General features: G+C 39.4%; 1 protein-coding gene and 2 non-coding genes across 22 annotated transcripts in view; 2 read left to right on the plus strand and 1 right to left on the minus strand.

Moving 5' to 3' along the window:
* Nucleotides 1-1,776: 1,776 nt before the first annotated feature.
* The window catches only part of Pabir2 (PABIR family member 2), a 43,266-nt gene continuing 19,914 nt past the window's right edge, over nt 1,777-25,128 (plus strand). For 5 of the 20 annotated variants that reach the window (XM_046467716.2, XM_046467747.2, XM_046467760.2 and 2 more), the window contains exons 1-9: nt 1,777-2,981; nt 5,740-5,830; nt 10,010-10,066; nt 10,571-10,614; nt 10,694-10,748; nt 11,223-11,324; nt 11,597-11,682; nt 13,324-13,388; nt 17,021-17,117. In XM_046467716.2, coding sequence (XP_046323672.1) covers nt 2,884-2,981; nt 5,740-5,830; nt 10,010-10,066; nt 10,571-10,614; nt 10,694-10,748; nt 11,223-11,324; nt 11,597-11,682; nt 13,324-13,388; nt 17,021-17,117 — 695 coding nt within the window. In that variant the 5' untranslated portion in view covers nt 1,777-2,883. The other 15 variants (XM_046467690.2, XM_046467743.2, XM_046467713.2 and 12 more) reach the window with 7 other exon arrangements.
* LOC124075317 (small nucleolar RNA SNORA26) lies at nt 7,688-7,809 on the minus strand. Its single transcript, XR_006846001.1, has one exon. It is a non-coding gene; the product is annotated as a small nucleolar RNA SNORA26 (small nucleolar RNA).
* On the plus strand, nt 20,502-20,646 carry LOC124075335 (small nucleolar RNA U109). The gene has a single exon (XR_006846004.1). It is a non-coding gene; the product is annotated as a small nucleolar RNA U109 (small nucleolar RNA).

A 25,128-nucleotide genomic window follows, 5' to 3' on the forward strand; every position in this document is an offset into this window, starting at 1 on the left:
AGTGCCTCACACATGCTAGACAAGCACTCTACCACTAAGCTATCACATATGTTTTTGAGCTTCCCCTACACTAGGAAGCTCCTGAAAGTTAGGGATTCAACTAAATTATCTGACTTTAAGGAGTTAGGGATTGTATATGGTCAACAAATGATTCTTTGTTAGCTGTCCAAGGTGGTACAGTCCTTTAATCCCAGGGGCTCCTGAGGCTGAGGTTAGCCTCAGCAGTGGGTGAGGTGCTAAGGAATTCAGTGAGACCCCCATCTCTAAATAAAATACAAAAAACAAAATAGGGCTGGGGCTATAGCTCAGTGGCAAAGTACTTGCCTGGCATGCATGAAGCACTGGGTTCAATCCTCAGCACCACATAAAAATTAACAAATAAAGGCATTCTGTCCATCTACAACTACAAAAAAACATTAAAAAAAACTATTACAGGGCTGAGGCTGTGGCTCAGTGGTAGAGCACTTTCTTTGCAAGTGTGAAGCACTAGGTTCGATCCTAGCACCACAAACAAACAAACAAACAAACAAAAAACCCAAAGGCATTTTGTCTGTATACAACTTAAAAAAAAAACCAACATAAAACAACCCTATTACAAGCCAGGTGTGCTGGTGTACACCTGTAATCTCAGTAGCTCAGGAGGCTGAGGCAGGAGGATCAGGAGTTCAAAGCTAGCCTCAGCAATAGCAAGGCACTAAGCAATTCAGTGAGACCCTGTCTCTATAAATAAAATACAAAATAGGGGTCTGGGGTTTACCTCAGTGGTAGAGCGCTTGCCTCACACATGTGAAGCTCAGTTCGATCCTAAGTACCACATTAAAATAAATAAAGCTATTGTGTCCATATTTTTTAAAAAAATTAAAAATAATAAAATACAAAATAGGGCTGGTGATGTGGCTCAGTGGTCAAGTGCCCCTAAATTCAATCCCTGGTACACCCCCCCACCCCGCCAAAAAAAAAAAAAAAAACCTATTTACAGCCCAGCATGGTAGCACACTCCTGTATTCCCAGGAGCTGCTCAGGCCAAGGCCTGAGGATCACAAACTGAAAGCTCAGCAATTTAGCAAGGTCCTAAGCAACTCTGGGAAGGCAAGGTTAATATGGGACAACTGAAATGAAGAGTCAGGGAAAATTACTTTTGCTAAATTTTGAAACTAATTTCATAACTATTTTATGTCCTGTATTTTCTAGGTATGTATGATTAACACAATGCAATGGCCTTCTCACTCCCAGAGCCACTCTAGTGGTGAGGATTAAGTGAGAAAATATTTCTACAGCTGTTACAGTACAGAACTGTCTAGCACACAGTAAGTGCTACATAGGTGTTTGATAATTAATAAAGAAAAATTCCAGCACTCACACACTCGAGTTATGATTGTTAGGATTTTCGTATGCTTTGCGAAGAAAAAAATTTTTTTCTATGTACATACAAATGGATGATCTAAAATATAAATCATCCCCTTCAGACAAGACCAAAAAAATTGAGGGATTTAAGAAATGAGCGGGAATCCCAGAGGTCGGAGTGTATAAATTGGGGACTAAATCTCGTGTCTCCCAGTTTCCCTTGAATATTGGTTCAAACTCCTGAAAGCTGCCGCTCCAGCATCTTCTAACTATTGGCTCTTTTCGAAATAGGGCGCCAGGGTCCCCTGGCCAATGCCATTGAGCAAGACGCCGGGCCCCCTGGAAACGCTCCTCCCTTTTAAAGGAGGGTCGAGGGGCGGGGCTGTCACGCATGCTCTGTGCCCGCGGGCCCATTGGAGAGGCCGTCGGGCGCGTGCGCAGGACCCGTTGGGTTCCCGGACGCGGAAGAACTGGCCCCGCTGAGGCTCCTGCTTCCGAAGCGTGGGAGGCAGAAGAGACTGCAGGTTGTAGATTTTGGTCTTGGCCCCATCGGGTTCCCCCCGGGCCATTAGAACCCAAGAGAGGAAGAGGAGGCCCCGCGGCGGCGGCAGAGGGATCGAGCCCCCAACCAGTCCTCGAGGCGGGAGGGGGGCAGGGACAGGCGAAGCTTCGATCTCAGGGCTGAGGAGCCTCCAGGGCTGTGTCCGGAGCATGGGGGGCTGGACCAAGTCCCCGAGTATGGGGAGCTGGAGCTACCGAAGTCTCCCTTCCAGGCCCTGCCCAACTGACAGGTCCTCGGTGTTACCGCTGCCCGGGCAACCGCGGCACCTGTAGCCAAGCCCCGCTGGTGGTCCTCAGCGGGAAAGATAGCAGCATGAGTTCCGCCGCTGCCTAGTTTCCTCCCCCTCCTTCTCGTCTTCCTCTGTGTCCCTTCCTCTCTCCTGTTTCCCACACCTCATCCTTATTTCCCGTCCCTGTGCTCTTCCCCCTGCCCTCTGTCTTCCTTACCCTTCCCCCTGTCATCCTCTCCCTTCCCTCATCCCCTCCCCCACCCCCTTCCTCCCTTCCCTCATCCTTCCCTCGCTCCCCATTCTTCCCCCTCCCCCTCCTTCCCCCATCTTCCCATTCCCCCATTTTTCCCTCCCCCATCCTCCTCTTTCCCCTTCTGCCCTGCTCCTCTTATCCTGTCCTGCATTTCCATCTAGCTTCTTTCCATCCCTTTTCTTCCTCCCTCCATCCTTGTCTTTCCTTCATCTCTCTTTTTTCCTCATCCTCTTTCTTGATTCTGTTACCCTCCAACAATCTCTCCATCCTTCTCCCCTCCCTCTCCACCAGCCTCCCTTCCTCATCAGCATCCTCCTTCCCTCCTCCTCTCCTACTTTTCTCCGCCCTTAGCCCCCGCCCCCAAGACTCCGCCCCTTAGCCCCCGCCCCCAGCTGCCAGTCCCCAGCAGCTCAGTCCTGCAGTGAGTCTTGGGAGCCCATAGCTAAGCACCAGGAGCTGAGCACTGCCCGCTGTGCCTACCTGCAAGTCTCCGACATGGCTCAGGAGAAAATGGAGCTGGACTTTGTGCCTGGTACATCTCATGGGGGCACCCTGAGGAGATCCAACAGTGCTCCCCTGATCCATGGGCTCAGGTGAGCAGAACTGGGGAGGATGGTATATGGGGTTAAGAAGCTTCTTGACCCCATGCAAACAATCTTCCTTCCCTAAAATGCAAGTTTGAGCTCATTTGGGCTGTCCAAACAGAGGGGTTGGGGACTTGTTTGCTTTACAGTGACTGGAGTCCCAAGGTGGAGTGAAAGTTTGACCTCAAACTCTGGGCCTTTTGAGGAAAAATAGCCACCCCCCACCTGGGGGTTGCCCCACTCTAAAAGAAATCACAGAAAGCTTCTGAAAGGTTGCTTGTCCTGGCTAATTTACACCAGGGAAAGTCAGACTGAACCCCTGGAACTAGGCTTGCAACTTGACACCTGTCTCTTAAGAGCTGCTATTTCTAAGCTTGGTTTAGGAACCCTGGCATTAACAGAGGTTTGCTTTAATAAATCACAATTTATCTAATAACTTCTAATTAAATGGTGTATTCATGTCATATTAAGTGATTTGGATTTGTTGAAATCTTTTTCAATTCTAAAACTGCCTGAAATGCATTTCAGTGAATTTTAAAAAAAAGGTTTCTAGTAACTTACATTAGTGAGAATAGAGGTTTAAGAAAATTATGGAAAGAGTCGATCCTTTAGATCCTTTAATTTTAGCGGCAGGGTCTTGTGTGATTTTTTTTTTTTTAATAAGGCACTAGAGGGTCTATTTTTAAAGTAGAATCTTGTGATAGTGAAGGTTGGGTTGGCTCACCTCCTGAGCCTATTGCATTTCACTTTTATAAGTAGACAATTCATCTTAGGTAGAGAGCCAATTTATGAGATCCTTTCAAAAAATGGCATTGGTCCAAAAAATGGAATGGGAATACAATTAGCCAAAAACATTAATCAAGCATAGTGAGGGCAAAGAAAGGGGTAATCCTTGTCTATTGAACTGATTATAACATCTGTATTTTGAGGGGGGGGAAAGAGGTTTACTTTTTTCTTTTATTAAATATAATTTTGAAACTGAAGGAATGATGGAGTGACTTTTTGTCTTATTTTATACTTTTAAGAATAAACTGTTTTTCCGGCTGGGGTTGTGGCTCAGTGGTAAAGCACTTGCCTAGCATGTGTGAAGCACTGGGTTCGATTCTCAGCACCACATGTAAATTAATGAAATAAAGGTCCATCAACAACTAAAAAAATTTAAAAAAAGAATAAGCTGTTTTCTCTTTTGGTTGTCTTTTAAATTCTGGTGATCAAGCAATTGCTAGATAATAGGGGGATCCTACTGACCTGCCTTTAGACATATGTAGGAAAAAACACACTGTTTTTTGAATAATGATTTAAGTACTTGGAAGGTAGCATGTGATGTGATAAAAGAAAAGGTAAGGAGACCAGGCCTCGTCCCAGTTTTTACTAACTAGCCACACTCACAAATGAGTCATTTAACCTTTTTGCGTGTTTTTTTTCACTTAAAAATTAGGAGAGTAGAAATAGGCAATCTCAGTGGTCTTTTGAAGCTCATTCCAGTTCTGAAAATCCTTCTTGAACTCATTGTGGGCACAGCACTCTGCTAGGAACTGCAGAGATATTATATTAAAATAAATAAAGCACCTCTACACCAAGAAGTTTAAGACACAAGACACTTTTCTTTTGCAGCATTGGGGAACACATTTTTTTTGGTGGTGCTAGGGATTGAACCTGGGGCTTCACACATTAGGCAAGCACTCTACTACTGACTACATCCCCAGCCCTTTTTAATTTATTTTAGACAGATCTCACTATGTTGCCCTGGCTGGCCTTGAGCTGGCCTTGGGATCCTCCTGCCTCAGCCTGGTCACAGGGATTACAGGTGTGCACTACCCTGACTGGCTAACACTTTAATGAAAGGTAAAGTAGGGGCTGGGAGGCATAGCTCAGTGATGGAGCATCTGCTTAGTGTGCATGCAGGGCTGGGGATGTAGCCCAGTGGTAGTATGCTTGTCTAACATGCCCAAGGCCCAGGGTTGATCCCCTGCATTGCAAAAAGGAAAAAAAAAGTTTCATTGGGCATGGTGGTGTATGAGCCCAGCAGTTCAAGACCAGCCTGGAGAAACGACCCTCTTTCAAAAAGAGAAGACGGAAAGAGATAAAGTAATGTGGGTGTCAAGAAGTATGTCATCTCCTAGTGTGTTCTTTGGGTTCACAGGAGGTAATGATTGCATTAGGTTTGTGGAATGATGTGAGGCTTGTGCCCTGCCTGTATGAGGGCATGGTGTTTGAGGTGGGCATGGAAGGAGAGGAAGGATTCTGACAGATAGTGGTAGGAAGGAGAGCATGTGAGGCAGAAGAGGCCTCCTGAACAAAAAAATAGTGCAGGTACATTTATTTGAACATTGATTCTGAGGTAGGACACTTGCTTTGGGTGGTCATGGGATATGTGCTGATATGGCTTCTCTTGTAGAACAAGGCTCAATGGCACATGCAGAAAATGGTGGTATTCATGGTTCTCTGGGATATACAGATGACCTGCTTCCATCCGAGGGGGGACCTGTTTGGGGGTATAGCTCTGACCAGAAGCAGCTGGAATGAACCAGTCTGTAGCTCCGCCCCACATTGCTCAGAGCTGCCCCCCAACCACTGAGGAGATCAGTATCTTGGCAAACCTGTAATCCCCAGCACACCAGTCAGGCAGCTCTGCCAGGAGGACTGAGGATCCTCTGGAAGAAAGGAGGAACCATTGAATATTTCACTGTGAACTACGGAATTGATGCTAACATATTTGGAAGATCTTTCTCTAGAAGACATTAATTGTTTTATTTTTACTTTTCAGTGACCTTTCACAGGTTTTTCAGCCTTACACATTTAGAACTCGGAGGAATAGCACAACAATTATGAGTCGTCACAGTTTGGTAAGTATCAAAGTAAGTATCGGAAGTGATTTGGATTGGAGACAATACTTCCAAATATAGTTCTTCCTGGAAATTATGTGCTGTGCACAATTGGTTTTAGAGATTTATTTTAACTGTCTTGTTTACTACTTTTGCTCTGGCCATTCAGCTTTGGTACAATTGCTGTGGACTTTTGTATTTTAAAAATTTATTTATTGTTATTTATCACTGCTTGCATCATAGTTGTGAGATAAGTCCGGATTAACTTCTAATTATAGCTGAGAATAGTGGTCTTTATTTGTCCTAGGATGTAAAAATTACTTACACAAAGTGTTTGTTTCTGACACTTATCTGTCAGATGATGCTGATTGTGATTGTTCTCTATGGCCAGAGCTGCTGTGTTGGAGATCACCTTATTAGATGGTTGGTCCAGTAGAAATTATAAGGTTTTTATATGGTAGCACTTCACATATAGAGCTCACTCTTCCATCAGCTTCAGTGCTCTGGAAGACATCTGAGATGTAAGCACACAGACATCTAAATGGCTGAACTAGATTTCCAGTCTGTTCACAAAGGTTCATCGGTTTATTTATAGGAGAGCCTCTCTGACCTCTGAATCATTTAAAATTTATGCACAATTATAATAAGCTTCCAACCCAGTAGCATATGAGAAGCAGCAAATCAGAAGAGTTACATTTGTGTTAAAGGTATACTAATAGCTGCTAGTGAGGGAGGAAAAGGAAAAACAGAAATTATTAAAAATAAAAGTTTGTGACTTGGCAGAAGGACTAAGAGCCTGTTGATACTCCCTGAGGGTTTCACTTGTATAAAGCAGTATAGTGACGTTCTTAAGGATCCCTGGGTCATTAGCCTTTTCTTAAATTCCAGTAATACCTATGTTTGTATGGTATTTTACACTTTGCAAGGTACTTTCAGGCATTTAATTCTTACAACAACCCCTCTGAAGTAGGCAGAGCAAAAGATGCTTTTGCCAATGAAAAGCAGCAACAGTTAAGACTCAAATCACACAATAGTAAGTGGCAGAGCTGGGATTAGAGTAGAAATCTTTCGGTGTCATTCCATTTGGTGTACTCCGAGAAAGGGGGAAATATAACACATTTTTGAGAGATTTTCAGCTGAAATGGCTCAAAATACTTAAAGGGGGAGATGTTAGCTATCTAGAGATTTGATTCGCTTCACCTCCTTCCCTGAGGATATTAGGAAATTTAAGTATTTTTACTGACTACTTGAGAAATATTTTTACATGTTATACAGCTGTGCACCTGATAAGAGTAGCACAGAAAAGAAGGGGAAAATGAATTTGCCTCTGTACACTTCACTTGCCTCTTTTGTTTTGTTTTTGTGGTGCTGGGGATTGAACCCAAGGCCTTGTGCATGGGAGGCAAGCACTCTACCCACTGAGCTGTATCCCTGCCCCGCTTGCCTCTTTTGTAAGATGTGCAGATTCTTAACAATTCCGGTCTAGGCTCATCTCTCACACTGACAAATACCCTTTGCTCTGGCTGTCCCCAAATACCTTATTTTCTGAAGAAATTCTGGTGATTCACTGCTTTTGCTTGATCATTTTGCTACTGTATCCTACCCCTCCTTTCTAGCTTTCTGGTCCTTCAGAACCCACTTTAATTCTTATATCTCCTGTGCACAGGCATCCTCAACTATCATGATATCAATTACACTGTATGCATTATATCACAGTATACTCTGTACATTTTTTTAAAGATGGGGGGGGAGAGAGAGAGAGAGAGAATTTTTTAATATTTATTTTTCGGTTTTATGTGGTGCTGAGGATCGAACCCAGTGCTCCGCGCATGCCAGGCGAGCGTGTTACTCCTTGAGCCACATCCCCAGCCCTCTGTACATTTTTTTTCCAGCTGTAACTCCAGATAGGATCCAAAGAGGAGTTTTGCAATCTCTTGTCTGCGTCATATGGAGGTTTCCTTTACCCTTCTGTGTTAGCCTCTTAAAGCACTGCATCAACCTTGAAAGGGCGATGCTGTGTAAATCTTAATGAACTTCTGTGTGTCCCATAGTAACCTGCAGAGAGTGAAATGTTGGCGAATGACATGGAAAGAAACGGACGGTGAAAGAGGTGGGGAAAAGCAGAGTCTTAATGATTTTAACTGACTGGGTATAAGGGCAGGAAGGAGGACTCCCAAGTGACTGAATTTTTTTTTTCGTGACCCTGGGAATGGTAATGAGGAATAGAGAAATTGAAAGAATTGAAAGTTTGGGGGGAAGCGGATGAATTTCCTTGGGGATATGTGGGGTTTGAGGTGCCACTGGCTCCATGCTATTCTCCAAAGCCATATTCTAAATCTGTTTGATTTTAGACTGCTGGTGTACTGTCTCACCACTTTCTCTTCTAACTGATGACCCTTCTTACTTTACAGAGAAGACAGTCACGTATCTTGTATAAATGTCAACTTTCTTCTCCTTAAAATGCCTTTATCATCACGTAGGATGCTTTTCCCTGATGGTTCTTACATTTTCTGACTCTCCTGTCACTTCACTATTATCTCCTCTGTCTTGTGCCATCAGTCTTTTCCTCCCACTTTCTTCTCCCAACTCACATCTAATATGGGGAAAACAAAGTGTTTTCTTTTTTGTAGGTCTCTCCTTTCTTTCCCAGGGCTCCTTTTCAAAGCATAATTGACATTCAGCTGCCTGCAGTTCCTTGTCTCCTGATTTATTCTCAATTTGTAATCTTAATACTCCTACCACAACTCTGTTAAAAAACTGTCCTTGAAAATGTCACCAATGCCCACTTAAGTTGCCAGTGTCCAGCGGTTCATTCCTTATCCCACCTTAGCTCTTTGCTTTCCTTTGCATCATTAGCCAGTACCTCCTTAAATCTCCTGGCTTTTCATTTTCCAACTGATACATTACTCTTGTTTCTGATTCTGGACACAGCTTTGCTGTTCTCTTTCTGGTCCACTGTTCTAGTTCTGTCTAAAATTAACAAGTTATAATGTAGATGTAGCATCTGCATTTCTGACTGGCCACAGTCTGGTTGTCAGCTTTCTTTGGTTCTCTGACTGACATGTGTGTGCTCTTCCACGTTTGCCTGTTAGAGTCTCTCTGCCTTATCTGCTTGCCTAGTAGCTTCGCATTGTTCAGATGACCTTATTAAGTGCTCATCAGTAAATACTTATTACTTTCATAACAGGAAAAAAAGAACTTTTAAAAAGGATTTCACTGGTGAAGTTTTTCTCTTTTCAAAACCTAGGAGAGAAAAAAGAAAGGTATGGTAATGAAGGGATATCATTTGAGGTAAAAATCATATTTCAGTGGATAATACTTGAAAATTTTACTTGAATTAGCTTTTTCCTAAAATAAACATTTTATACCAATCACTACATTCCTATTCAAAAAAGTTTTAATGGCATAGGACCTCTTAAACAGGATAATTGTTTTATTTGGTTTTGTAGTGTTAAAGATTCACTTGCATTTCTTAGGGAATGAATTACAGTTGTTTACCTTATGGCTATTAAAACTAAGATCTGTTGATATGAATTGTATCTGATATTTTGTGGCCAGATTGTGATTATTTTGAAGGAACATAATTTGGCCCCCAAATCATTTTAGCTTTGTGTTATTAAAAGGGGGAGGATCTAAGGGAAATCAACAGTTATTTTAAAGGTGTACCTTGCATTTCCACAATGCTTTTTCTTTGGTAAGATTTGTGGTGGTAGCATTATTGATTAAATCCCAGCGTTGATTTAGGTCATAGAAGCAAAATCTTACTGTAGTCTTTTTGAGAACATTAATCATAGACAAACTATTACACTGTGCTTGTTAGCCTGTTTTTCTCTGTGTGTACATTGGTAATAAAAAATAACATTGTTTTTTTTCCATTTTCATATGTTCCTTATTTTAGATAAGGGGGGTAATGGATATTTCCATGGTCAAGAGTGTTTTTCCCCTGCATTTATACAGCTCTACACTCATTTGGGAAAAGTGCTAAAGTCAGTGCCTGTCTAGCAACAGATGGTGCTTTGAGGTTGGACACCTGGTGTACTTTCTAAAGACTGAATGTACTGCCTCTAGTGCATTAATGTTCAGGATTTATTAGAGCTGAATTTCTAAGAAGAATATGAAAAATTATCTAGAAAGAGGTTGGTACACCAATAATGACAGCAGACTGCTGCTTTGTGATTCAGAAAATAGTAAATGTTTACTTTTTCTTTCCAGTTGCTGTCATCTTCACCTAATCGTATTCCTAGTAGCAGACTGCTTCAAATCAAAAGGGTAAATTTTACTTACTAGCTCAGATCTGAAGTTTTTTGGATTTTACATTTTGATTTTGATTTTCAAGACTTAAATATTAGCCGGGCACGGTGGCACACGTCTGTAATCCCAGCGGCTCGGGAGGCTGAGGCAGGAGGATCGCAAGTTCAAAGCCAGCCTCAGCAACTTGGCGAGACCTTGTCTCAAAAAGGGCTGGGGATGTGGCTCAGTGGTTAAGCACCTCTGGGTTTAATCCCCGGCACCCCCAAAAAAATAAAAATAAAAAAGAGACTTAAATCTTAAAAATGGGCCAGGATGCAATTCTGGGTAGTTGGAGACAGATTAAAAATTTTCCAAGTTTGCAGATAAAATAGACATGTGGCATGGTTGACAGGCTTAGAACGTTAATTCTGCTCCCTTGTGATTCTGTCAAATGAGGTAGAGAAGTCTTTTGATTTTATTTGAAATAGAGAACGGTGTGGATGAAAATTCTATTTTTTTTTTTTTTTACATTTGTCCTTGTAGGAAGAAGGCCTGGATATGATGAATAGAGAAACTGCACATGAGAGGTTAGTGCTTTGAAAGAGCAGGGCCTACTCTGATATGTCTTGTTTGTAAACACTAATGGCTTTGCTTTGTTTGTTTTAGGGAAGTGCAAACTGCAATGCAGATAAGCCAATCATGGGATGAGAGCTTGAGTCTGGTAAAGTTTTCCCATGTTTGCTTGTTTTTTATTTTTTAAAAATCTTGCTGGGTGTGGTGGTGCATGCCCTGGAGGCTAAGACAGGAAGATAGCAGGTTCAAAGCTAGCTCAGCAACTTAGCAAGGCTGGAAGCAACCTAGCAAGACCCTGTCTCAAAATAAAAAATAAAAAGGGATGGCGATGTGGCTCGGTGGTTAAATGCCCTTGGGTTCAATCCCTGATACCCTCTCCCCCCCACACACACACACAAAAAACTTTATGTGTTGTTCATTGGCTTTGTTAATTTTTTCATATGCCTCTGTCCTTTCTACGTCTAAATTGATAAATTGATTCTTGTTTTTAATCTCTGTTCTCCCAGCAGAGTAATATTGGAGGCCCTACATTTCTATTCTTAAAATGTAAATGTATTATAGTAGTAAATGAGAGCTGTGGTGTCCTGAATTGTTATGAGGAGATAATACTTTATGTTTACAGAGTGATAGTGATTTTGACAAGTCGGAGAAATTATATTCTCCTAAGAGGATTGACTTTACTCCAGTTTCTCCAGCACCTTCACCCACCCGAGGATTTGGAAAGGTAGGATCATTGACAAGATATGAGCTATCTTTTACACAGTGTTTACTCTCTAAAACATATGTATACAAATCATCTCACTTTTAAAGTATCTAATAACTTCAGGGGAAAATCAGTGAAAACCTATGATAGCAATTTCAAAAAAATGTATATATATGTATATTTCACACATAGAGAGCTAAGTAATTTTGAGGACATTATTTCTGTCATTTTCAAAAGAACTTTCTGAAGATTGGAACACTAGAAATATTTTAATATTAAATATATTTTTCTAGCAATGCTTTTCACCATCCCTACAAATGTTTGTGAGTAGCAGTGGGTTGCCACCAAGTCCTGTTCCTAATCCAAGACGGTTTTCCAGGTAAGTGAACTTTCTCCCCAATATTTTATTGTGGAACTTTTGTAGCATGTAGCAAAACTGAAAGAATTTCACAGAGAATACCCATCACTATTACTCTGCCACTAACAGTTTACCAGATTCCAATTTTTGATACTCAGTGCTGATTTATATTTAGAGGGGACACACACACACACACAGAGTTCACCCTTCTTAATTTTTTTTCCTTTATAAACTTTTCTGTATTTTTTATTGATGCATTATAGTTATACCTAATGATGGGATTTATTGTTATACATTCACACATGTACACAATATAACACTGTAATTTGGCCAGTATCACTCCCTAGCTTTTATTTATTTATTTATTTATTTTTTGGTGGGGAGCGGGTACTGAGGATTGAACCCAGGGCTACTTAACCACTGAGCCAATCCCCAGCCCTGTTTTGTTTTTTATTTAGAGACAGGGTTTCACTGAGTTACTTAGTGCCTTGTCATTCCTGAGGCTGGCTTTCAACTCATAATCCTCCTGCCTCAACCTCCCAAGCCACTGGGATTACAGGCATGCACCACTGCGCCCAGCTTAATTTATCCTTTTTTTTAGGGAAAAAAATTAAGATTATAGACCAGTAATGGCACATGCCTATAATCCCAGCTACTCAAGAAGCTAATGAGGCAGGAATGTAATAATGGTCCACCTGTGCTTTTTTAAAAATTTTTTTTTAGTTGTCAGTGAACCTTTATTATTTTATTTATTTTTATGTGGTGCTGAGAATTGAACCCAGTGCCTCACACATGCTAGGCAAGGGCTCTACCTACCACTGAGCCACAACCCCAGCCCCCACCTTATGCTTTGAATATGGTCCTTGCTGCTCTGCCACTGAGGCTTATTTTTAAATGGACATGTTTTTCTTTCTTTCTTTCTTTTTTTTTTTTTTTTGGTACCAGGATTGAACTCAGGGGCACTGAACCAGTGAGCAACATCCCCAGCCCTTTTTTATATTTTATTTAGAGACAGGGTCTCGCTGAGTTGCTTAGTGGTTTCCTAAGTTGCCGAGGCTGGCTTTGAACTCAGCTTTCTGATTACAGATGTTCCCCAGGCCATGTTTTTCTCTTCTTCTTTTCCCTTTCCCTCTCCCTGACCTAGCATGTGTGAGGTCTTGAATTCAGTCCTTAGTATCTCTCTCTCTCTCTCTCACACACACACACAAACAAACAAGTTTGTCAGAAACTAAATAACTTTTTAAATAATGTTTCTTTTTTGTTAAGCTGTTATGGGTGTTTTGTCCTCTGGAATTAATTTTAAAAAATGGCTTAAGGGCTGGGGATGTGGCTCAAGCGGTAACATGCTCACCTGGCATGCGCGGGGCGCTGGGTTCGATCCTCAGCACCACATAAAAATAAAATAAAGATGTTGTGTCCACCGAAAACTGAAAAATAAATATTAAAATTTTAAAAAAGGCTTAAAATGCTTTCATTCCAGATTGCATGTTCTGGATCAAATCATGTATTGACATTTCAGTTATTCAGTCTAGTGACAAAAGCGCTTTCCATTTCTACCTACATGACTGCCAATTTTGCTTGCTTATTTGATGAGCTATAATACTGTTTATCTTGCATCTGTTAGAAGAACTTCACCTTATTCTGTTTGCTTATTCATCAAAGCAGGAGGAGTCAGAGTCCAGTCAAGTGCATTAGGCCCAGTGTTCTTGGTCCTCTTAAAAGAAAAGGTATGTAGCAATATAGTGACAGTGGTTGAAAATACTGTATATGTATTTATAACTGCTAAGAGAGTGGCTCTTAAATGTTCTTAAAAACTTACAAAAGGTAAGTAAGTGAAGTGATAGAGGTAACTGACTTGATTGAATTATTAACTGCCTTATTTCACAATAAGTACATGTCAAATCATCAGATTTCATAATTTTAATATATGCAATTTTATTTGGCAATTATACCTCAATAAACCTGGGGGGGAAAGAAGGGATGTATCACATTTCTAGTATTAAAGTCATCCACGCCTAAATTAAAAACTGGAATTCTTATCTGAAGTGAGCTCACAGCATTGCTCTCCTTTTTTTCTAAAGAAATGTCAAGTATTCCCACTGTACACTTGGTCTACTGAGAGTAAATTTTGTAAATTAGCTGTTTGATACTGTTTATATTTTCTTACACTTCCAATCTGAATTTTATTCATATGTTTATGATATATATTCCAAAAATATTGCCTCTCAGTGATCTGAATGTAAAAGAGATGCATTGTGGAAGTATGATAATGTCATAGCAAATATATCTGTAAACATGCTGTATGCTCAAATGTAAGATGAGATCCACCCCTGTCACCATATTATATATACCTCAGCAAAGCAAGAATTGCCATATATTCAGGTCTATAGAGTTTTCCATGTAATTGGGTACTCTCTTTAATTACCTTATTTTCAGTCATGAAGCACTAAAGTGGTGTCAATCAATACTAATTTTAGATGCATGTATAAGGCACCTGAAGGCAGGCATATTTTTTGTTTTTTAAATTTTTGTTACTTGGGATGGAACCCAGGGGCACTTAACCATTGAGCCACATCCCCAGCACTTTTTAATATTTTATTTAGAGACAGGGTCTCACTAAGTTGCTGAGGCTGACCTTGAACTCATGATCCTCCTGCCTCAGCCACCAGCCCCAACCCATCTTTTTTTAAACAAAGGCAAATTTAACAGGCATCATCCATTAATCCTGGGGATATGAGCATGTGATTGTAAATATCAGATGGCATTTTAAAGAAGAGTTTTCACAAGGGCTTTTGAAAAGCAATTGATTAAGGGCTGGGGTTGTGGCTCAGTGGTAGAGTGCTTGCCTAGCATACATGAGGCACTGGGTTCCATCTTCAGCACCACATAAAAATAAATAAATAAAATAAAGGTATTATGTCCATCTACAACAACAAAATTTTAAAAAGCAATTGATTAAGTAGTTCTTTGTGGAAATTATTCTTCATGGCCAATGAACAAATCAATTCTACTTATATTGGGGAACTGATACTTGGGGTTTGGTGAAATCTTTCCAGCCATAGGGTCACACACAGATGCAAAAAGTACTATATTTGAGACAACTTAAAACTAAAGATGATGTGATATAGAAAATAGATCCTTATATGGTGATAATATTTATATTTAACAAATACGTTTTATAAACAGTCTTTAATCTTACAAGAGTGATGTACAATTCTAGGAACATTCTCAGGCAATTAAGTAGAAATGATACTTGAAAATAAAACTATGATTATTAACTTAAATTTTGTTGCAGGAAGTTAATGGATGACTATGGTTGTCAGTTTTGTAGCTATTCCAAGATAAACCAGCAGATGGAGGGATTCTTTGCAAAATAGGGTTGAAGTTTTGTGCTCATAAAGTGAAGTTGAAAGCCCCAGCATTTTTTTTTTAAGCTACTTGTTAAAACATGGGGGAGGGGTGGAGAAATAAAAATATTAACTTTCTGAATTTTAATAATTTTCAGAATAGTTCTAGAGGAAGGATAACATGAATTGATGGAAAATACGGAAAAAGTGAATGTTCGATTTGTTTTTCTTTAATGTTTTTCTTCATAAAAATCTTGTACAGTTTTAAGTTCAAAACTTAAGTTCATTATTAAATTTGCTTATTTCCTACTGGGTTTATAGATAGCACCATGAATTAAAATGTCTATAACATTTCATTTTCAAACCGGGGCTGGGAATGTAGCTCAGTCATAGAGTGCTTACCTAATATGTGCCAAGCCCTGGGTTCCATCCCCCACACCATGGAAAGAAAAGGTGGGGACAGATGCAATGCAGTTAGCCACCTGTAATCCCAGCTATTCTGGAAGCTTGCAAATTCAAGGCCAGCCTTGGCAATTTAGTGAGACTCTGCCTCAAAATAAAAAAAATAAATAAAAGGGACTGGGTGGTAAAGTGCCCCTGGGTTCAGTCCCTAGTACCAAAAAAATAAAATGTCATTTTCAAAGAAGTGCATGTTTTAAATGAAAGCACACCTTTTTTGAAAAGGGGCATTTTCTGCCTGATTCAGAGTTGTAAGACAACCCTACTACTTGGTGGCAAAATGTTTAGCATTATTTCTTTTGGTGCCAAGTTTTACTGTTATCACTTCTGAAAACATCTATAGGATTAATTTAGCGTTACGATACCAAATTTGAGAACTGAAAAATAGTTGCTTTTAATTGCACATGTACTTTAAAACTTGTATTTTTAAAATATTTTTAGTTATAGGTAGACATGATACCTTTATTTTGTTTATTTAATTTTTTCAATGTGGTGCTAGGGATTGAACCCAGTGCCTCATGTGTGCTAGGCAAGTGCTCTACTATTGAGCCCAGCCCTCAAACTTGTATTTTTAAATCTTAATTTTCATTAAATAGTGTAAAGCAAACTTTTACTTCCACGCTACTTACCGACAATACATTTTTAACCCATTTATTGTCATCTCAGGAAATGTTCAGATATTAAAACGTAAATAATCTTTGCTGGAATGGGTTTGTGTCTCAGTGGTAGAATTCTTGCCTAGCAAGTGTGAGGCCCTGGGTTTGATCCTCAGCACCACATAAAAATAAGTAAAATAAAGGTAAAAAATTGTTTAAAAAATAATCTTTGCTAACCATCTAGCATAAATTATTCATTGTGAGCTTTTTTTCTGTTTGGTAATGCTTTAGTTCAGCTATTATTTAGCTTTGGTTCATTTTGCCTGATGTAATCTGTGTTCTCTTCTTCTATTAAAGAACATGAATATATTCATAACATGTTATGAATAAGAAATTCTTTTAAAGCTGTTCTTTTTTTTTTTTTTTTTTTTTTTTTTGAGTACTGCGCATTGAACTCAGGGGCACTCAACCATTGAACCACATCCCCAGCCCTATTTTGTATTTTATTTAGAGATAGGGTCTCACTGAGTTGCTTAGCGCCTCACCTTTGCTGAGGCTGGCTTTGAACTCCATGATCCTCCAGGCTCAGCCTCCTGAGCCCCTGGGATTACAGGCATGTGCCATCGTGCCTGGCTAAGGCTGTTCACTTTTTGCTTGAGGTTATGTGGAAGCATATTTCTTCTATATTAAAGCACATGGAAATAATTTAAGTAATAATTCAAAGAAGCATTCTGAGCTTTGGTTAAATAAAGATCACCTGATTTTCACACCAATTTTTTTTTTTTTTTTTTGTAGATGGACATAATACCTTTTTTTTTTTTTTAATGTGGTGCTAAGGATCAAACCTAGTGCCTCACACATGCTAGGCAAGCGCTCTGCCACTGAGCTACAACCCCAGCCCACTAATCTTATATTTATAAAATTGCATTAAAGTCACATTATCTCTTTCCATTTTAGGTGAGATGGAAACAGAAAGCCAGCCCAAGAGATTCTTCCAGGGCACAACCAACATGCTGTCTCCGGATGCTGCACAGCTGTCTGATCTCAGTTCATGGTAAAAAAAAAAGAAAGAAAGAAAATCAAAAGGATATTAGGGTTTGATCCCTTTTAAAAAAATATTTATATTTTAGTTGTAGTTGGACACAATACTATTATTTAATTTATTTATTTTTATGTGGTGCTGAGGATCGAACCCAGTGCCTTGCATGTGCTAGGTGAGCATTCTACCACTGAGCCCCAGCCCCAGCCCCCAGGGTTTGATTCATTTTTAAAAGAGCCACATTGAAAGTATATTGGGATAATTTAAAATATATTCAGCTTCTAGTCTATGCTTCCTTAGAGGAGTCTCTGTACAGTTTAGATAATTTTGAATATCCCAGATCATTCGAAAGGTATGAATACTTCCTTTGGATACAGCTTCAGTTTCATTCCTAGCTCCTATTAGGTCAGCCTCTCAATAGGTGGAATGGTTTAGTAGAGTGTGAACAACTGTCTGGTGTGAGAAAGTCACAGGCTTATCATGGGTATTGTACATTGATTGGAGCTTCTATGTTGGCATTTCATATTATATCCTTTCAACTTAGCAGAGAATACCCGCATTCTCTTAGACATTGCATTCTCTAAATACCATGATGTGTGGTATTTAGATTGATGTTTTTGGAAAATTCAGGGTATTTCATTGTAATGTGAACTAAGGTTTCATTTTTTATGGTAATACTTCCTGATTCTTATGGTCCAGTCATACAACTGGTATCATCTTAGTTTAGTTGTGTAACTTTAGGGCCTTTCTGTTTTTGTGGGAAAGTTAACTTCTTTTCCTATATCTGAAGTTGAACTGAGAATTTACATGCAGAAATACATATGGGGGAAAAGGAAGGGAAGAGACAGCAGTAACCAAGTAACCAGGTAATATCTATCTGGAAATCTTTGAGTATTCCTCAGTCAACTTGCTGAGTACTCGTATCCAAGACTACAGTTGCTTAATGACTTTCAGAACTTGTTTCCTGAGTTTTATGGCTGAGTGTTTTTTTTTTTTAAAGGCACTCACTTTAAAAATAAGAGGGTATTCTCTCAATGGAGGAAGTATTGATAATTTCTTCCCAAATCAACTTACTCATTGTTTTGTGTAAGATAACCTATACTTCTAGTGGTCTAAGAAGTCATAGATGATTATTATTGCTTATTAGACTCATAGATCAATACTGCCTTTAGATTTTTCTAGCTATTCAGCCCCACAGTCTCTCCCACCCCCCACATCTCTGTGTCCTTGATTGCTCAGTGTGCTAATTTTGGTACAGAGTGCCTTTCCATGGACGTAGATGATTGCAAAGAGCAATGCCTAAAGCTTGTCAAGAGGACTAGCAGATGAAACTCTATACTTAGTGCAAACTGCATACTACTTTTATGGTAAAGTCAGTTTGAATATAGGCACATGAGTAGAAATAGGTTTGCTTATCCAGTTAGTAACTAAGTGACTAGGATGACAGCATTTTACCAAACTAAAAACATGCAGGGTAGGGGGTTGGGGCTTTAGCTCAGTGGCAGAGCATGGGGTCAGCATGTGCAAGGCTCTGGGTTCAACCCCCAGCACACATACACACACACACAAATAGAAGATGAGGATATTTATTTTGATATCATCTTAGGTTGACTGCCAAATGTTAGAAAACTGGTTCACGCCATTAAGAAAGGAAAGAGAAAGCACGTTATTTATACCAAGGGTCCTTGCTTCTCATCCAGGCATTTATTCCTTTGAGCAGCACACCCTTAGTCAGGTATGGCAGTGGCTATTGTGAGACTTCAATTTCTGGTTTTGGTACTTCCATACCCACGAGTAGAACTATGAGTGTCTATGAGAGCCTTGGGAACATTGTCATTGATGATAAAGGGAAAGATTTGGCTTTTGAGCACAAAAGGCAGTTGCCTTACGCAGGAGAGATTTGCCATATTCATGACCACTCCTAGAGTGCTAACAGATGGCTCAAGTAATCTGTGATAATGAAATTTATTCCTTATCTGGCATGGTGATGCACACCTATAATCCCAGCTACTCGGAGGCTGTGACAGGAAGATGGTCAGTTTGAAGCCAGCCTTCGCCATTTAGCGAGGCCCTAAGCAACATAGCAGGACCCTATTTCCAAATAAAGTAAAAAGGGCTAGGGATGTGACACAGTGGTAACGTCTCCTGGGTTCAATTTCTGGTACCCCTCCTCCCCAAAATTAAAAGGCTGAGGCAGGAGGATGGCTTGAGCCCATGAGTAAGAGACCAGCCAGGACAACATAGCCAGACTCCATCTTTAAAAAAAAAAAAAAAAAAAAGAATATTTAAGTAAGTCATGAACTAAACTTTCAAATTATGCTTTTAGTCATTAATAAGTCCAAATTAGCTGGTGGCACATGCCTGTTATTTCCGCAGCTTGGTAGGCTGAGGCAGGAGGATCACGAGTTCAAAGACAGCCTCAGCAACTCAGCGAGACCCTGTCTCTTAATAAAATACAAAAAAGGGCTGGGGATGTGGTTCAATAGTTAGGTGTCCCTGGGTTCAATCTTCAGTACCAAACAACAACAAGAAAATTAGTCAAAATTAGTGTTTAGCATCTGTACTCTGAGGTTACTAAAACTTAAAATTGTACCAAGACTTTTGGGACACCTTATATTCTGATGATGACACTGGTGTCCATGATGAAGAAAGTTTAAATATGAGTTACTCTCTTTATGGACAATATGGATCCCACTTTTGCAGAAACATTTCTTCCAAAGGTGGTTTCATTGATTAAAATCACACATCTGTAATTTTAGGAATAAAGACAGAGATAGGAACCAGTTGTATCCTGGCTCATATTGCCAAGGGTGACAGTCTTATATTTTTTAGTTGTTGATGGACCTTTATTTTATTCATTTAATATAATCAATGGTGCTGAGAATCAAACTTAGTGCCTCACACATGTGAGGCAAGTGCTGTACCACTGAGCCACAACCCCAGCCCAGGCATCAATTCTTATACTGCCTTTTAAAGAGCAGATAGTAGATACTGCCTTTTAAGGAGCAGATAGTAGATGAGATAACTACTAATGATGATAAGTACATCATTAGTAGTTATCTCATCATTTTATTCTTTATAGTTTGTTGCTGCCCCACCCAACAAAGAAAGGAAAAAGATTGGTTTTTACAATCTTTAAAGTTTATGTACTAGATGGTAGTCTTTAAAAATCTGACATCTTTGAAGTATAAATTAAATTTGAGTAGGGGTTTCTGTCCAGTTAAGCATAGTTTTTATTTTTTATAAACTAAATAAAAATTCTGAAGTCATTGCCAACTGAATCTGGGGAACATCATTAACCACAAGGCAGGAATTATGTCATTTCTCATTTAGTCCTTGTGAGCATCAAGTGTTTGAGTATAACTCAGAAGTATATCTTTGTATGGTTCTTGATTCTTTTTGCATGTTGGGAATTCTTTCTGTGGTTCTTGCTTCATTATGAGCAGGACTTCAGTATCTGCAATATGCTATATTGAATAAAGGCATTTTCAGGGCTTCTGGCCTTTCTGTGAAGATTAAGTGATAGTCTATTTCTCCTACATAAAAGGAAACATTCTCCCATGAATTTTCTTGCCTAGTGCATTAGTATTAATGAGTTTATTTTAACATTTTGCCTGAAATTTGTCTCAGTGGTTCTAACATAATTTTTAATGTTATATATGTCATGGTAAAAAAAATAAATATCTTTTTGACAAAAAGAAATGTGACAAAAATAAATATTAATCATATATTTTATAAAATTAATTTATATGATTAATATTTAGAATGTATATATAGACTTTAGAGATGTTTATATGAAATACTCAGACGTGTGTATAGATACTTTTAAATTCCTGTCCCCAAGGTAAAGGAAAATGGTCATATTTAAATATGTAATCCTATTTGGCAAGATAATACTGGGTCCCGCTAAGGCAAGATTATAGAGCCTGAGATCTGTATGTATCAGTTCAGTAGTTCAGTTCATACCATGGGGTTGGGGATGCCCTGTATGTAGTCTTACCTTATACCAAAGTCTCACTAGGCTAGATAGGACTGTGACTGATTGCTATTGCATTTACCTGCCTGTCATTAATCTTGATAGAACCTAGCTTTTTTTTTTTTTTTTTTGTACTAGGGATTGAATTCAAGGGGACTCTACCACTGAGCCACATGCCCAGATTTATTTTATATTTTATTTAGAGATAGGGTCTCACTGAGTTACTTATTAGTGCCTCACTTTTGCTGAGGCTGGCTTTTTGAACTAGTGATCCTCTTGCCTCATCCTCCTGAGCCGCTGGGATTACAGGTGAGGGCCACCAAGCCTGGCTCAGAAGCTAATTTATTGACTGGATGAGTCTCTGTGCCTCGCCCAGTTGGGGAGATAACATGAGTCACATTGGATATCCTAGTTTTGTTGTTGTTTTCTCCTTTGACTATTTTAATGATTCACTTATACTTTCACCCATAGTTTTTAGACAGGGTACTTCTTTCACAGTCATGGTACTCTCAGTTTTGTGGTTCCAATATTGTCTCGATAATGTATATTCAGTGGCTGCAGTGAATTAGTTCACTTTTGATTCAGGTATTCCTCTGTACAAAATAAATTCTATAGGTCCTTTGCTTTTCTATCATTGTATGGTCTTTGGCCATTAGTGGAAGTAAAGCTCATTAGCACCTTCCTCAGAGCTTAAGTGAAAAAAGAAGAAAAATTCAAATTAGACCAGACTATGCTGTTTTTAGAAGCTCTGATATAAGCTTTAATAATGATCACTGTGAAAATTACTTTTGTACGGTGATTTCTCTGTGGATACAAAAGTTGTATAAGTCTTGCTTTACACGGATATAACAGTTGGTGATTTGTGACCTGTATCATTTCTGCTTCCATGACTATGTATAGTCATGCCAGATTTATTAGGGCAGAAATTAGATTGTATGTTTAGCAAAAGTACCTAGCTAAAACTTTACCAACTTCTGAATCTAAATTGCAGTGGAAATTAAAATGTAAGTGTGCTGTTTTTCTCTTAATGAACCAGATTACATACATTTTTATGTAATAATAGAGAAGAAATCCTGAAATAAAAAGTTGAGCTTTTAAAAAAAATTTTCCTGGTAACTTCTCCATGTGTTTATTTCTCTTAAGGTAATCAACAGTGTTAGAAAAATTCCACTGCCTGTGTCATATTATACATTTCTGAATTAATAGTGGATTCACCCAAGCAAGCAAGTTCTAGTACAAATGGATCTTTTAACCCAGGGCTCACCATAAGTCTAGTGGTTGGAATAAGGAATTCTTTATTTATATTCAGATTATGTGCATGGTGGCCAAATTTTAATCTAAGCCTGTTTTCTTCCTGCCAACTAGCATAGAGCGTGTCCTTCGGCTGCCCAGCCAATATGTGCTTTAAGAAAGTAAATTCATTTTAATATTAGTCTAGGCAAAAAGCTACAGGAGGAAAAATTACATATGTTCCAAAGGAAAATAGAAAGGTCTTTTTGATTTTCCAATGTCCTGGATTATCTGTGCCACTTTCTTTCAGTAGTTTGAATAATTCATATTTTAGACCTATTTTGCCATTTGGTTGAACAAATATCAGGGCCAGCTAAATTTTCCAAACTTCTTACTTAAAAGTGGAATTATTAATGAGGCATTTGACAGCAGTGAGCATAGTGTAGGAGTAGTGTGGAGTATACTGTTTCCATTTTTATTTTTACTTCTCCAAAGCCTATTTGTAGTCTGTCTCCACCTAAAATCACTCCATAGGCAAGAAAAGGAAATGATATTTGGGGGCTGGAGGTGTAGCTCACTAGTAGAGCACTTGCTTAGCATGCTTCAAGACCAGGGTTCCACCCTGAGCACTGACAAGGAAAAAAAAGGGGAGGGGGATTGAACATAGGAGTGCTTTACCATTGAGCCACATCCAAGTCTGTTTTTTTTTTTTTTTTTTTTTTAATTTTTTTAAGACTAGAGTGTCACTAATTGCTGAGGCTCATCTCAAACTTGGAATCCTCCTGTCTCGGCCTGTAGAGTTGGTGGAATTATAGGAATATACCATAGTGCACAGTAAGAAATGACATTTTAAAAACAGAAGAGTGAGAAGTGGGGGACAGGGGTAGATTACATTTCATTGAGTGTAATATATGGCCCAGAGACATCCAAATGCAGCATAGCTTTAACTTGGAAATTCATAAAAATAATATTAAAAGACTCAGTGCCTCTTAGGTCAGAATAGGTTCTCACAAATGAGCTAGCGGCCAAACTTCAAATTAGAACCCATATTTCCTGATTCATAACTCATTCTACAATAATATACTTTTTTCCCTTTCAAAAAATAAAAAATATGACTGTGTAAATTCTGTTTTTTGGAACTGAGGATATTGAATCCAGGGCGCTTAATTTATGAGCCATATCCCCAGGTCCCCCTGCCCCCCAACTTATTGGTGGTTCTGGGGATCGAACCCAGGGACTTGTGCATGCAAGACAAGCACTCTACCAAATGAGGTACATCCCCAATTCTCCCTCCACCAGCCCTTTTTAATTTTTACTTTGAGACAGGGTCTCTCTAAGTTGCTTAAAGCCTTGCTAAGTTTCTGAGACTGGCTTTGAACTTGCGATCATCCCACCTTAGCCTCCCGAGCTTGTGCTACTGTGACCAGCTATGTAAATTCTTAAGCTGCCTAACCTCTCCAGCTTTGTCTCTCAATATGTTCTCTTTATTCCCCATACTACAACCACACTAGCCTGCTTTTGATTCCTAGAACTACCCTTGCTTCTTCACAAACCTTGCTTAATTCATTCCTGTTCGTCTTTCAGATTATACTGCAAATATCACCTCTGTGCAGCCTTTCCCAGTTCCTCCGGGTTAGATTAGGTTATCCATATGTTGAGCACTCATAGGCCCTTGTATCTTGCTTTGAGTAGCTGTATGTCAAATGATAATTATATATTTATTAGCATGATTACTTAAATGTTTGTCTCCTAAATTCAGTGAGGACAGGGAACATGTCTCTTTCATGCCTTTGTCCTAGTATCTAGCATACTTCCTACACTTGGCAGGCACTCAGTAAATGTTATACTAAGCAAATGAGTGAATTCAGGCAAATATAGAACATGGAGCTTATATATTGGATTGATGGGAGTCAAAGTCAGAAAGGCAGCTTGATGCCAAATTGCAAGAATTTTCAAATCCCTTCTAAAGTATGAAGCCAGATCCATAAGGCAGTCTGGCTTGATTGTTGGGAACAGTGGGTGCCTGGCTAGATGGGGCAGGTATTCCTGGCCTGAGTTAAAGAGATGCTTAATGTCCAGATCAGTTTCAGTGGAAACACAGGCACAGAGGCCAGTTGTTCACATTAAAGTGGCAGTGGTCATGAGAATACTGGGACCATGGATAGGGAGCATTCATTTTAAAAGCTTAACTGGAGAGTACCTGAGAGATCAAAGAAAAGAAACCTTTTGGAGAGGATAGGGAGACCTTTGAGGTTTGGAAGCAAGAAAAAAGGAAATGGCATAAGGAATTCATTAAATCAGAAGAATATGAAAGGCATATAATTGGAGGGAAAAATCACTATTTTCTTTCTTTCTTTTTTCTTTTTTCTGGTACCAGGGATGGAATCCAGGGGTGCTTAACCACTAAGCCACATCCCTAGCCCTTTTTTATATTTTATTAAGAGACAGGGTCTTGCTGAGTTGCTGAGGCTGGCTTTGAATTGGTGATACTCCTGCCTCAGCCACTGTATCCAGCTAAGAAAACATACACTCTAGTAGTAGGCAAGTGGTCAACTCTAACGTGGTTGAAAGAGTTTGTTTTAGAGTAGAGGAGCTGGAAAGCAATGTGCCTGATGGCACACTTTAGGCAGCCCAAGAAGTGGCACCTCTCTGAGTCTGGGCTGATGGGAAGGTAAAAAGATAAATATAAGGAGATATATATATACACACACACACACACACACACACACACATTTTTTTTTAACCCGTGGTGCTGGGGGTTGAACCCTGGGCTTCATGCATGTGAGGCAAGCAGTCTTCCAACTGAGCTATATCCCCAAC

This window comes from Marmota monax, unplaced genomic scaffold, assembly GCF_021218885.2.
Source record: "Marmota monax isolate L192 unplaced genomic scaffold, Marmota_monax_Labrador192_F-V1.1 WCK01_AAM20220418_F8-fsc00054, whole genome shotgun sequence".
Classification (NCBI taxonomy): Eukaryota; Metazoa; Chordata; class Mammalia; order Rodentia; family Sciuridae; genus Marmota; species Marmota monax.